Source organism: Carcharodon carcharias, chromosome 22, assembly GCF_017639515.1.
Source record: "Carcharodon carcharias isolate sCarCar2 chromosome 22, sCarCar2.pri, whole genome shotgun sequence".
Taxonomy (NCBI): Eukaryota; Metazoa; Chordata; class Chondrichthyes; order Lamniformes; family Lamnidae; genus Carcharodon; species Carcharodon carcharias.
The window spans coordinates 45,915,999-45,930,632 of NC_054488.1; the positions used below are offsets into that span (position 1 = coordinate 45,915,999).

Consider the following 14,634-nt stretch of genomic DNA (forward strand, 5'->3'; position numbering starts at 1 on the left):
GGTGTAGCTTCCAATTTATATATGAAGCATTTAGGGAAGTAGTTCAGATGTGTATGTTTTAAAAGGAATTTAAAGCAGGTGAATTTTTAATGACATTTTTAATAGGGCTGTTGAAAATTTGAGAATGAGACTCTTAGTTCTAAGCTTGGGTATTCTGAATTGTGCAAAAAAAATTAATTCATTTATTTGCTAAAGAAACTGTGTAAACCAAAATATATTAGCAGCAAAATATTGTGATGAAAAATTGACACCCTACATGTGCAAAATTAAATTTTCCCATAATGGTGAAAATTTACATTCATCTACAAGTTTAAAGGAATAAAAATAGCAACATTTGAAAATTTCTGAAGTTACAGTTTCCGTTCAGTGAAAATATAAGGATTCAGTGCAGTAGCTTTCTTGTGTTTCACAGTAGTACTGAAAATTAACAATTGACCAAAATTTTATACCATTTAATTGTGTACCAACTAAGCTACAGAAATCCTAAATAGGCATCAATAAAACACAATTAGTGGCATATTCATACTAAATGAAATGCCTGTGCAAAGCAGTCTCTGTTCCTTCCTAAATGCACCCTGAATCCAGATTTGGGGCCTAACCCGACATTGAATAGGAGAGGGACTTTTTATGCTTTTTTACATTGCTCAAAACAACATTTTTTTGTGATACCAAGCTTATATTGTGAATGCACTCTAAATCTGCAACTTTGTTGTTTGGAATGGCCTGTTTAATTACAATGCACATTGCATTCTGTATTATGCTGGCTGTTTTTTTTTCCAGAATATCATTGCATAAAAACTGGCTCTGATATCGTAATAAACATTATTGGAATTTTAAGCTTTTCTTGAAGAAGCCAATAGTAGGCAAATTTACTGATTCCGTAGTACAAGTTGTTAAGCTGGATACAAGTTCCATACTAATATATTTATTTGCTCAGTAGATTCTGGTATTTGTGCTTAATTTTTTTTAAATGTCTTTCCTTAAGACTGCATTCTTGCTGAAATACAAAACATCAATTTATTTTTGCTGACTCTTTTTAATAACTACATTATTGCTAGTTCAGTTCTACATTTATGTAAAATAGTATTCCAATATTTACATGTGTGTAAATAATGGGCAAAGCACAAGTTAGGGGTTTCCATCTGTTTCTATACAGTATTGGTGATCGGTACAGCATTATATTCCCTAGTGACTTTGCCTTTCTCTTGTTTATAGAGTACTTAAGATTGGCAGAATTTGTAGCTTCTGGATTCTAGAGAAATTCCTTTTATCCTTTCTGTCCTTTGTTTTTCAAATGGCTGGACTTTGTTACATTGATAAAGCATAGCTGGAATGTATTTATTTTGTTTAGTAGTTGATACAAAACTGGTGTGAACCAAATAAGTGTTGGTAGGATTTCTATGTCCCAGCCTTCATTTTTATTTAGGCCACATTATATGATACATATATTGGATAAAAGAGTTGAGGAGCGTTGACCCAAAACATAACTTTTTTAGGAAATGACTTATCAGACTTTGGAGCTAGTTCATTCCAGGCTGCTATTATGATTCTGGCTATTAAGCTCTATCACTGAAAGGCCACTGCAACTGAGTAGATTAATTATTTTCAACATTGAATTTTATCTATTAGTTTTATATAGTTACTTTCCAGGTTCTTAAATCCCTATAATGGTGTCCTTTGCTTTGTCTAAATTTTTTGTCAAAAGGGGATGGAAGTTGATTGAAATATATGTGATTGAAAGCTGCTTTTCACTTTTCAGAATGACTGTGTTTCTACATATGTCCTAAATGGTTGCAAATGTAGTTGCATTTAAAAGAAACTTCTGTTAGGGATACAATGAGACTTGTGTAGTCAGTATTTCAAATCCAGAAGGGTGAATTGCGTGGTCTTACTGTACTATATATTTTCAGGCATGACACCAGAACAGAGATTTGGAGGTTTGACCTGCTAACTCTTGAGTTGTGGCATTAGCATGGCCTATTTTGTTTCGCACACAATTTTTTGTCACTTGAGTCTGTTGTAAATTAAATTTCTCCCAGTGAATATGCATTTGTAGGGCAATTATACCGGATCTTATTGCAGTTTGAGGAGTTTGTTCTGCAAAATAATTGGTGGCTGCCTGCTTAAGATATTGCATTTCAAAGCAATTTATTGTACACTTTGAGACATTTTGAGAAACCTGATGTACCGTTTTAGCAATGCAAATCTGTTCTTATTCCATTTGAAAACTGGGCCTATAAAAGTGCTCTTTCATGGGTCTTGCACGGTTTTTTTTAAACCATAATTTTAATGGGGCAAAATCATTGAAATAGATGCACCAGACTTCTCCAACCCTCATATGTTTTCTACCTGGTAAAAGTTTCTCAGCTTTTAGTCTGGTTGCTTAAAAAAAATAACTTTGACACTCTTATTTGAAATGTCAAAACAGTTTTGTCTGAAATCTTATCAAACTAGTTTTGTAAAAGGTAGTGGCAGTTTCTTTGTAGTACAGTTATTAAATTACTGAACTTAATACTATATCAACAAAATACTCCAGACACAAGGGTGTCAAGTTTTTGGATTATTTAGTGATTTATCTTAGGACCTTGGTACTGAGTATAAAGTTTGAACTGGAATTTTCATTAGTTCATTTGCACCTCAAGTTTGCTGACATGAACAGAGTCTAGAGCTATATTTAGGATTTATCCATTAATATAGTAACACCCCTTTCCAAATCAACAGTTCCACAAAATTCAATCAGTACAAGTCAAGAAAGAATGAAAGCAGTGCAGAAAGGGTCTGAGTTGCTGTAGCTCAAGAATCGAGAAGACCGCATGTTTTTTTAAAAAAATGCTATAAACCCAAGTAAAGTCTTTTATTTGGTTCTATACATAGTCAAGTGAATTAGTCAACATATAGAGGTAATTTATAACCATCAAAATATAGTGAAGATGAAAATTTTAAACTCTCCTCACTTAAACCGCCAACTGCAGTTTCTGAATTTTACAAATTAAGACCATAAGATGTAGGAGCAGAAGTAGGCCATTTGGCCTATCGAGTCTGCTCCACCATTCAATGAGATCATGACTGATAATTCTCAATTCCACTTTCCTGCCTTTTCCCCCGTAACCCTTGATTCCATTACTGATTAATAATCTGTCTATCTCAGCCTTGAATATAACGACCCAGACTCTACAGCCCTCTGCGGTAAAGAATTTCACAGATTGACTACTCTGAAAGAAGAAATTCTTCCTCATCTCTGTTTTAAATTGGTGCCCCCTTACTCTGAGATTATGCCCCCTGGTCCTAGACTCTCCCACAAAGGGAAACAACCTCTCAGCATCAAGCCTGTCAAGCCCCCTAAGAATCTTATGTTTCAATAAGGTCGCCTCTCATTCTCCAAAATTCCAATAAGTACAGGCTCAACTCTCCTCATAAGAAAATCCCTCCATACCCAGAATCAACCCTAGTGAACCTTCTCTGGACTGCCTCCAATGCCAGTATATCTTTCCTTAGATAAGGGGACCAAAATTGTTCACAGTATTCTAGATGCGGTCTAACTAGTGCCTTGTATAGTTTTAGAAAGACTTCTCTATCTTTATACTCCATTCCCTATGAAATAAAGGCCAACATTCCATTTGCCTTCCCTGTTACCTGTAGAACCTGTATGTTAGCTTTTTGGGATTCACACACAAGGACTCCCAAATTCCTCTTGTGCTGCAGCGTTCTGCAGTCTTTCTCCATTTAAATAATATTCAGCTCCACTATTCTTCCTGCCAAAGTGCATAACCTCACATTTTCCCACATTATATTCTCGCTTAACCTGTCTATATCCCTCTATAGCCTCCTCATGTCATCCTCACCAGTTGCCTTCCCACCTATATTTGTGTCATCCACAAATTTGGCAATAGTACATTCACTTCCCTCATCTAAGTCATTAATATATATTGTAAATAATTGAGGCCCAGCACTGATCCCTGTGGCACTCCACTAGTTACAGGTTGCCATCCTGAAAATGCTCCCCTTATCCCAACTCTGTCTTCTGTTAATTAGCCAATCCTCTATCCATGCTAATATACTGCCCCCAACACCATGGGCTCTTAAGTAGCCTTATGTGCGATTCCATGTCAAACACCTTTTGGAAATCCAAATATATTGCATCCACTGGTTCCCCTTTATCTATCCTGCTTGTTAACTCCTCAAAGAATTCTAATAAATTTGCTAGGCATGATTTCCCCTTTATGAAGCCATGCTGACTGCTTGATTAGATTATGTATTTCTAAATGCTCTGCTATTACATCCTTTATAATAGACTCCAATATTTTCCCAATGACAGATGTTAAGCTAACTGGCCTATAGTTACCTGTTTTTTGTCTCCATCCCTTTTTGAATAAAGGTATTACATTGGCTGTTCTCCAGTTCTGTGGGACTTTTCCAGAATCTAAGGATTCTTGGAAGATTACTACCAGTGCATCCACTTTCTCTGTAGCTACTTCCTTTAATATCCTAGGATGCAACTATCAGGTCCAGGGAACTTATCGGCCTTTAACTTCATTAGTTTCCATAGTATTTTTTCTCTAGTGATTGTAATTATTCCCCCCCCCCCACTCTTTGCCACTTAATTATTTACTGTTTTTGGAATGCTGTTAGTATCTTCTACCGTGAAGACTGAAGCAAAGTATTTATTCAACTCCTCATCCATTTCCTGGTTCCCCATTATTATTTCCCTGGCCTCATTCTCTAAGGGGCCTATATTCACTTTGACCTCGCTCTTCCTTTTTATGTATTTAAAGAAGCTCTTGCTGTCCATTTTTATATTACTTGCTAGTTTACCGTCAAAGTTTATTTTCTACCCCTTTTATTATTTTTTGTTGGTTTTTGAAATTTTCCCAATCTTCTGGCTTACCGCAAATCTTTGCTACATTGTTTGCTTTTTCTTTCAATTTGGCACTGTCCTTAACTTCCTCGGTTATTCATAGTTGGGTTATCCTCTCTCTTGAATCCTTCTTCCTCACTGGGATATATCTTTGTTGAGAGCATGAACTGTTTTCTTAAATGTCTGCCATTGTTCATCAACCATCTTTTCTGCTAAACTGCTTTCCCAGTCTACTCCAATCAACTCTGCCTTCATTCCACTGTAATTACCCTTATTTAAGTTGTTTCCGACGCATGTTTCTCACTCTCAAACTGAATGCTAAATTCTACCATATTATGATCACTGTTTCCTAGGGGATCCATTACTCCGAGATCATTTATTAAACCTGCCTCATGACACAGATCCAAAATAGCCTGATCCCTGGTTGGATTCACCACATTTTGTTCTAAGAAACTATCCCGAATACACTCTGAATTATTGCTCGTGTCTACCTCTGCCAATTTGATTTTCCCAATTTACATGAAGATTAAAGTCAGCCATGATTAATGCCATGCCTTTTTTACATGCCCTCATTATCTCCTGATTTATTCTCTGTCCTACAGCATAGCTACTGTCAGGTGGCCTATAGATTACCCCCAACAGTGTCGTCTTCCTCCTGTTATTTCTTACCTCCACCTATATGGATTCTACATCTTCCAATCCAAAATCCTTTCTTGCTATCATACTTATTCAATCTTGCACAAACAAAGCTACCCCACCACCCTTTAAGAAATTAAATTGGGATAAAGAATTTAAATCCATCAATCTATTTTTCATTAAACTTACATGCACTTGCATCTAAAGTTCATTTACCCATAGAATAACTTTTGTAGGCAATTATATGTAAAAAAAACTGCATGTGCTTTTAAGGTGCTGCTACACCATTGGCTTCACACCTCTGGAACTGAGGCCGGCAATCCATATCATGACGTGCACTTGAGTCTAAACACAGCTTGAATGATTATAAATGTGAAAGTAGACAATTAAAAAAAAGTACTAGGTTAGCATGTTGAACCTTGTAAGATTTTTTTAAGCAGCTTTATTTAAGCAGCCACCAATTATGATTGTAGCCTTTTAGAGAAATTATATTTTTGTAGTTTGTCATTTGTTGGAATCAACCATTGCCAGTCAGTGGAGTCCTTGACTTGTCGAAGACTAATATGTACTGCAACCCCGTGCACTTGAACTAAATAGACATGAAGGCAAAAAAAATGCGAATATAATCTTTTAAAGCTTAATTTGGTACACAGTGTAGCTAACAGTGTTGCTCTGCTGCCATTTAATTCTGATGTTTTGCGATTAGATATCTTGCATTTGAATTTTTCAGTTGAGATTTTTCAGGTAAATGTTTTTCTTTTCCTTTCATGAATATAAGAAATCATCCATAAGACATGGAGAGTTTGGATGTATAAGTTATTCAGTTATGTGCATCACAAACATTTATAAATTTACAAATACTTCATATTCAATTGTCTTAGAAGAACTAATCATTTTGCAGAATTTGTATGCATACTTTAAAGGAAAATTTGCCTCAGACTCTCAGCCTACCAAAAGTACAGATTTCTGTTGATAATTGTTTACTTCTCAATGTCTTGATAACGAACCTATCATTTCCTGTAAATTATGGGTGGAGCTCACTTATCTGTAATGATACATCATATGCCTGTACTTCATCTTGTAAAACTATTTTCTAGTAGGACAGTAGTGACTAGTTTATTGTGGGAAACTGATAACTTGGCAGAATTGTATTCCAATTCCATCAAAGGTTTTGTATTCTCATGCAGTCGTATTAAGTTTGACACTAAATGAAATGTGTAAAATTTTAGATTTTGGAAGGAATTTCAGGAGAATAGGAATTTTGGGAGAAATCACAACACTATGACAATCGTTCAAAGACAGGTAAGTAATGAGAACATCAAATAATTAAAAATGAAGAAGGCCACTTTCATTCAGACCCTCAAGTACCTTTATTGTAGCATCCAGATATTGTTTAAGTGGTTCCAGGATTTTTACCTCCGGTATTCTGGAAATTCATTGTATGTGGTGGTCACTGTGTTGAAAAGAAAATGTCCTGATTATCAATTCTAAGTTTATATTTTTTTAATTTGAACCTGTGACATTTGACCATTTCACAGTTTAAAATGTTTCAAACTTATCTATTCCATCTATTAATTTAATGTTGGCCTGAGGCTATCTGCAAAATCAGAATGGAAATAAATCCTTGCTGTTCAGAGTCAGATGTTGAAAATGACTTTTATCCTTAAGTTTTGAAATTTGAAAAGGAACGTGTCTTCCCGTCTGAAATATCATTATCCATGTGAAATGTTATATCTAAACTGTTAATAGAATGCATAAGAGTTGAGTTTTAACAGGGCTTAAAATGTGTATTAAGGCCTTGGCCATGTTTGCTTCCACATGTAAGCAAAGTCAATAGTGTTTGCCAATAGAAATATTTATTGGATTAGGCAATAATTCTTTTTCTATTAACCATGCATTTGAATTGTTTAAACTATTCCATGGTAATTTGTGAGTATCCCCTCCTGAAGTGAAGAGCTACATTTCATCATTTGTTAGTATAGAACTTGAGTATTGCTGAAAAAAGAGACATGCTGTCGAAGATTTTTGCTTTGCACTCATCAGGACAGACACAAGAACACCACTTGTAAAGGGAACAACAATTTATACTGCATGAGAAGAGAGGGCTAATTGGTTGGCAAGTGGACTCTGATAGAAGCTATTCCATGGAAAATGCACCAGGGAACAGTTGACTGCCAAGCTTTTGTTTAAATTCAAACCAGGCAGGTTGACTCCGGTAAAGGCATTGCCATGGGGAATGAAGCAGGGGATGGCTGTCACCCAAGCTTTTGTTTATTTGAAAAAGGCATAATGCGTCATGCGCCTTCTGGCTGCAAAGGACAGGGCCCTGTGTGTGAAATATATATATATATATATAGCTTCTAGCACACATAAGTGAGCCATGCTGCAAGCCTGACTGATAATCTTAAATTGGTTGTCAGTGTAATTCTTAGTATAATCAGGATTGTTCAGCCAATGTTGTCCAATCGTGTATGTAGGGCTGCCCAAGACACACAAAAGTGATGTCCCTATCTTATCCATGATGTTTGTGCACAGCATGAATTGGCCAAATGGTTGGGCGAGTTGCTACCAACCCGTTTGGAGCAAGTTTCCACATACATGGTGAAGGATTCCTTCACATTTGTGACAACCAGACTGGAATTGCATATTGATAGCAATGCTGTGTCCATGTGCTCATTCAACATTGCTACCCTATTTACCAAAGTACCGCTCAGGGAAGCCATAGACATCTGCACCGTGTCACTAAATCATGCACCGTCTATCCATATTGATTGAACTTATGAGCTCAGCAGTTGAGTTCAGTTTTAATGACAGCATGTGTGCCCAAATAGATGATTTTGCCATGGGAATCCCCCCCCTAGACCCAGCTGCCGCCAACATCTTTGTCAGTTTCCATGAGAAATGTGTTTTTCATGGAATGACACCCAACCTACTCCTTGCATATTTCTGAAATGTAGATGATACGTTTGCAGTTGTGAATTCAAAGATAGCGTAAAAGAATTTCCTTAGACACCTTAATGGGCTCCATTCTGCATTCAAATTCACTTTTGAAATGGAGCAGCCAAATGAGCTCCCTTTCCTTGCCATGCTAGTTGAAAAACCTACCTGGATTCTCTACCACTGTCTCCTGCAAGCCTACCTTCACTGGTCAATTATACACACTGGGATTCCTACAGAACCACGTGCCAAAAGATTGGCCTTAGCTGCAACCATGTAAATAGGGGCCAAGCCATTTGCTCACCGTGCATGCTTGATGCTGAAATCGGGTGCATCAAAGCCATCCTGTAGAGTACTAGCTACCCTGAGCAGATCATTGCTCATTGTATTGTGCAAATTCATGGGCCTAAGGCTGCCACTTTCAGTGCTGAAAAGTGCCCAGTCTGCCTCAGATTACCCTGGAAGTGTAAGGTGTCTGAAAAATTTGAACCACAGATGAAGCTAGCCTTTTCATGCTCCTACTATGCAGTAGCAACGCGAGTGGTATTCTCCACAAACAGGATGCTGCCATCAAGCCATAAAGATGTTCTGCCTACCGCACAAATGAGAATTGTGATATATGAATTTCAGTGCCATTGTGATGCCAGGTATGTAGGCCAAATGTCCCAACGACTGGCAGATCACATCAATAACATATCCCTTCTGCTGTTCGCAAGAGATGAAGTACTGACTGTGCCCAACCAGTCTGTGCTTGCAAAATTCAAAACACAGTGTCGAATATTAGATGTGATTCTGCGATAGGGCAACATTTGCTAAACAATCCTGGTTGTGCTAAGAATTACACTGATGACCAAATTAAGCACCGTGGCTTACTTAAACGTGCTAGAAGCTACTTGTATTTACACACAGGGTCCTGTCCTTTGCAGACAGAAGGAGCATGTCCACGCATTGTGCCTTTATCAACTAAACAAAAGCCTGGGGGTACAGGCATTCCCTGGTTAATTCCCCATGGCAATGCCTTTACCAGAGTCGACCTTCCTGATTTGAATTTAAACAAAAGCTTGGCAGTTAACTGTTCCTGGTGCATTATCCATGACGATGCTGCTACCAATCAGAGTTCACTTGTCAACTCATCAGCACTCTCTTCATGCAACATAAATTGTTATTCCCTTTACAGTGGTGTTCTTGCATTGGTCCTGGTGAGTGCAAGATGAAAAGCTTCGACAGCATGCCTCCTTTTTTTCAGCAATACTCGAGCAATGTTCTTCAAACTCACTGATTAGAAATTAACACAAAGTTGTGCCTGTATGAAACTATTCAGCATAGCTTGTACAGTCAAAAGGAAGAGCTTGTATTTATATAGCATCTTTCACAATTTCATGATGCTCCATAGGTAATAACGTACTTTGAAGTATGGTTATTTAATATGTAGGAAACATAGTCAAATTAAGCACAGTAAGGTCCCACAAACGACGAGGGAATGACCAAATAATTTTGTTTCAGATTGGTTGAAGGCTAAATGCTGACCTGGACATCGTGAGAAATTCCCTGCTTTTGTTCAAAGAGTGCCGCAGAATCTTTTACTGACAGGGACGACTCTGCCTAATATTTCTCTGAAATTGCTGCGCAGGAGTGCCAAGCTTGATTTATGTGCCCAAGCCTCTAGAGTAGGGCTTGAATGCACAACCTCTGACTCAGTTGATGAGAATTTTTAGGTTATTTTGTGATGATAAATAAAAAGTAGTTATTGCAAGCGCCCATTTAAAAAAAAAAACCTGTGATTAATGCTTCAATTCTGGTTGGATAGCCAACTACCATAAAATAAATATATGCACTAATACTGCTACAGCCTTAAGTTTCCAGGATAAAATTGACATGGTTATTGGAGGTTTATTTTAGTAGGAAAGCAAGTAAATTTGTACTTATAAATATTTTTTTAGCTTTATTAACTAGTGTGACCACTGCAAAATGAATTTGTTCTGAATTTGAGTTTGAAACCATTACACTTAGGAAGGCAGCTGCTCCCTGGTTAGCCTGATTCCAGGCTAGATTCCCCACATGCTTAATCCCAGCATATGTTCAATAAAGAATTTTGCGTCAGGCCAAAAATTTAATGCCTGTGACTAAATCAAAAGAATGCAAGTTCTCATGAATCAGTGGTCTTCCATGTCATAGATGCTGCATCTTCAGTGAACCAATTTGAGTAAAACAGGGATGACACTTCTGAAATAAGAGTATTAACTAATTTTAGTGTATCCTGGGTTTTGATGAAGACCTTAAAGTAGAATGATTGCATTGTGAAACTTGCTTTTGTGGGCTGAAATGATGTGCTGTACCATTCGTCAATGCAAAGCAGGAATATTCAAATAGTAATTTTTTGAATGAGGTTTGACATTTAAAAACTGCTGTTAGTTTTAGAAGAAATGTCATATGTAGCTAAGTACAGAGGGAAATTGTAGCTTTGATTCATGAATTTTTCACGGCCTAACTAAGATGTTGGACAGAATTGGTCAGTTTTATACTCATTATCTAGTGAATACTGTCTCATCATTTCTGCAGCTTTGCAAGGCACTTTAGCAATAATGCTGGAAAGTTTAACACAAAGCTAGGAAGTTGTTACAGTTCCCCCTTAAAGACTGAACTTGCATTTATATAGTGATTTTCAAAACAATGGGCCATTCCAAATGCTTTACAACTACTGCTTTTGGAATGTCGTCACTGTTGTGATATAGGGGAAAAGGGCAACCATTTTATGCCCAGTCTTATGATCTCCATGGAGACTGATAACTTTAGAAAAGAGATATGAACTTCCCGGTGACTGATGCAAAGAATCACACACCCAAGATTTCACATTTTAAGACTTTTACTGTAACAAACAAACTAAAATCAACATTAACAAAATATCGCTTAGTAGGTAACTAATACACTAAACTACAGAAAAGGTATTCCCCATTAAACTCTTAACCAAACCAAAAACCTCTCATCACATTTATACATTACACCACACTCTGAGTAGAAATGTAGTCTTGTGTATAAAGTCCCAAACTGCTTCCAGCTTTAGCAGGATCTCGTCTCCCTGTCCCAGCAGATTTAATCTTCTAGTGTCCTTTTAAACAAAGCTTATGTGTATAATCAAATGAACCTAGAGTAGCAAGGCACCCTCTGGCAACTCCTCAAGCTTCATCTCTTCGAACTGGAAACCTGTCCCACCAGCACTCTGCTTGGCAGTTAACCGAAAAACAGTTCTAATGCCAAGTGTCTGTGGGTCTGTACGCAGCAAGACCAGCAACCAGTGTGCAAAGCTTGCATCTTTCTATGAATAAGTTTTGACCTGGCCCCCTATGCACATGGTAACCTGGTCACATGGGCCTGTCTCTGGGCAGACTACGTAGGAGGTCACATCCCCCTCTCCAAATGACACTATCTTGAATTAAAGAAGATAGTTTAAAACATAACCATCATATAAAGTCCAGTGGCCATAACAGCAGATAATGACCAGATAACCTGTTTGTGATGTTCTTCAAAACAGTGCCATCGTATCTTTTAAGTCCACCTGAGAGGTCAGACAGATCATCAGTTTAATGGTACATATGACAGTGCAGCTCTCCCTTAGTGCTACACTGGTATATCAGTGTAGATTTTGTGCTCAAGTCTCTGGAAAGGGAATTGAGCCCACAAGTTACTGACTCAGAGGCTTCAGGATGAGTTTACAAGTTCTAGTACCATTAGATGAACATTTCATAGGATTGTGAATTAAAACATTGCTTTCTTTTCAACAGGAAACAACACATCTGTGTGATGGTAATCTAAGCATTGAGTGCATCTTCCTTCCTCCCTCCCTATTCTCCACTTCCCTGAAATGGTCTGACTCCTTTTTAATGAAGTCTTATGCCCCAATTGCATATGGGTGAGGTTTATGAAAGGAATTTAGATAATGCGTGTGTACAGATCCAGCTGCTGGTATGACTTTAGTTGGTATTTTTTAACTGTTAAGTGTGGCACTGTGACTCTTCAGTGTATGTAGTAGGTTAATCTTTTAAAAATAAATTCATTGCATGTACTATCGTTAATTAAAACCACAGTCGAGAGAGCTTAGCAGGATGAAGCAAAGGCAAATGACAAATTACACTCCCTGATAAATGCCTTGGTGTTAGGCGTAGTGCTTTTGAGCTTTACCATAGTGGGATAGAATAACTAAATGTACCTAAAATTTTTTAAAACAAAACACTTTTCTGCAGACTGTTCATTATAGAGGTTGTTTAACTACCATATTTATTGTACAGTTGTCTTTCTGTTTCAAAGTGGGGAAAAGAACAAATTCTGGAATGAAAATAAGTGGAATTCTAATGTGTGTTTTTTCTGTACACCTTTATAAGATGGGCTTAATTGAGTACCACGCATGCCAGAATAAGGTTTAGAAATGAGTGATATATGCTCTATTCAGTTACATCATTCAGTGCAATTCTGGTTAATTATTTGCCCCTTATATGCTGTCAGAAAACTCTTATATGCAAAATCCAAGATAATCGACAGCTTCGTTCTAAAAGTACTAATTTTTTTCATTATTTTCCTATTCAAACATAGTACATCAAAATGAAAGTTGTATTGTAAATTTTTGAATGCTGCCTTGAAAACTAGTTTATTGGAGTACCAATCTCAGCAGCATTTCCTGTTACAAATACTGTAACTATATGTTTGGGTCATAGGAGTAAATTGGAAGAGATTAAATTAACACACAGCAGTGGCTCCAAATAACTATGAAAAAACATTATCCAGTAATAAGCCCTATTTACTTGTATTAGAAGCAAAAAGCACATTATTGCAAATGCTGGAAATCTGAAATAAACAACTGCTGGAAGCGCTCAGCAGGTCAAGCAGCATTTGTGGACAGAGGAAGGTACGGTTAAAATTTCATATCAGTGGTCTTTTGTCCGAATTCAAATTCTGACAAAAGGCCATCAACTTAAAATGTTAGCCGTACGTCAGTAGAGAACAGTTGCGTTTTCTGATATGCTTCAACTTTTCAATTAAGTCTTAATGATCAATGTGGCAATAAAGCCCTGTGTTGAATTTTCAATGTGTTTTGTGTTGTTAGGTTAACACCTATGGTTATTAAAGTGAAAAAAACCATTAGTTCAGTAGACAAGTTGTCTGGAAAGGTCTCCATAAGATGCAAGTTTTTATAATCCACATAGTGGGCAATTCAGATATCATTTAGAAAATCACCCAGAGGCCATTACAGTGAATCTCAAATATGTTTTCCATTGTCAACCTTTGCCCAACTGAGATCCATGAGGACATATGGCTTTATGTGTAAAACCAAGCAAGTATCTAATTTACCAACCTAAATGCAATTGGTTGGTTTTGATGACTGATTTCATTTTTCTTTGTGTCCTGAAGATTGCAGATTTTTGTGTCTCTCAAAATTATAAGTGAAAATTAATGTTTATCTATTTTATTTTATATATAACCACATATAGCTTTTTTGTTTCAAAATGTTCCACACTCAGCCATTTGCTCATATTTTATGATCGTTTAACATTTGTTAAGCAAAGCATTTTGAATCTGCTGTAAAGATTGATGTGGGTAAATTATTCATAAATGGTTTTGCTCAAACTATGACAAATTTCACTTTTTTGTCTGTAATCATGATACAGCAAGTTGCAATAATATAGGACCTTTAATGTGATAAAACATTTCAAGCAGGAGTGCAAGATTGTATGCATAAACTTGAATTGTTCAGATCTTCATTTGCAGAAGAATGATGCATAATTTGAACACTTAAGCTGTTTCATATTTATAATGTTTCTGAACACTTGAACAATTAGTATCAAAATAATTAGCTCTAACTGTATAGCTTGCTTTCCTCTTCAAGTTTAAAGACACATCTGGTGGTGTACTAATTGGCATTTTTACCTTTATTTTTCTAGGGAGAATCTGTGAAATATTTTCTGGACAATTTGGAAAGATTAGGGGATCCGGTGAGTAACTTATCATTTACTGTAGAGTTTATTCCACAGTTTTAAAGATGCAATTTTGCTGGGGTAACTTTGGACTTTGCTGAATAAAACCTGCATCATCTTGTTTTTCAAATTGTGAATAACAGTGAAAACTCATTATACATTTAATTGCAGAGAAAGAAGGTTTACAGTACGGGATTAACAATTTGAATCTTAAAGGTTGCAAATAGAGATGTAGGAAAATAG

General features: G+C 36.7%; 1 protein-coding gene across 1 annotated transcript in view; it reads left to right on the top strand.

Moving 5' to 3' along the window:
* The window catches only part of gna13a (guanine nucleotide binding protein (G protein), alpha 13a), a 66,176-nt gene that overhangs the window by 27,713 nt on the left and 23,829 nt on the right, over positions 1-14,634 (top strand). Inside the window, exon 2 of the mRNA XM_041216718.1 lies at positions 14,359-14,409. Within this exon, the coding sequence (XP_041072652.1) occupies positions 14,359-14,409 (51 nt within the window). The remainder of the gene's footprint in view (positions 1-14,358; positions 14,410-14,634) is intronic.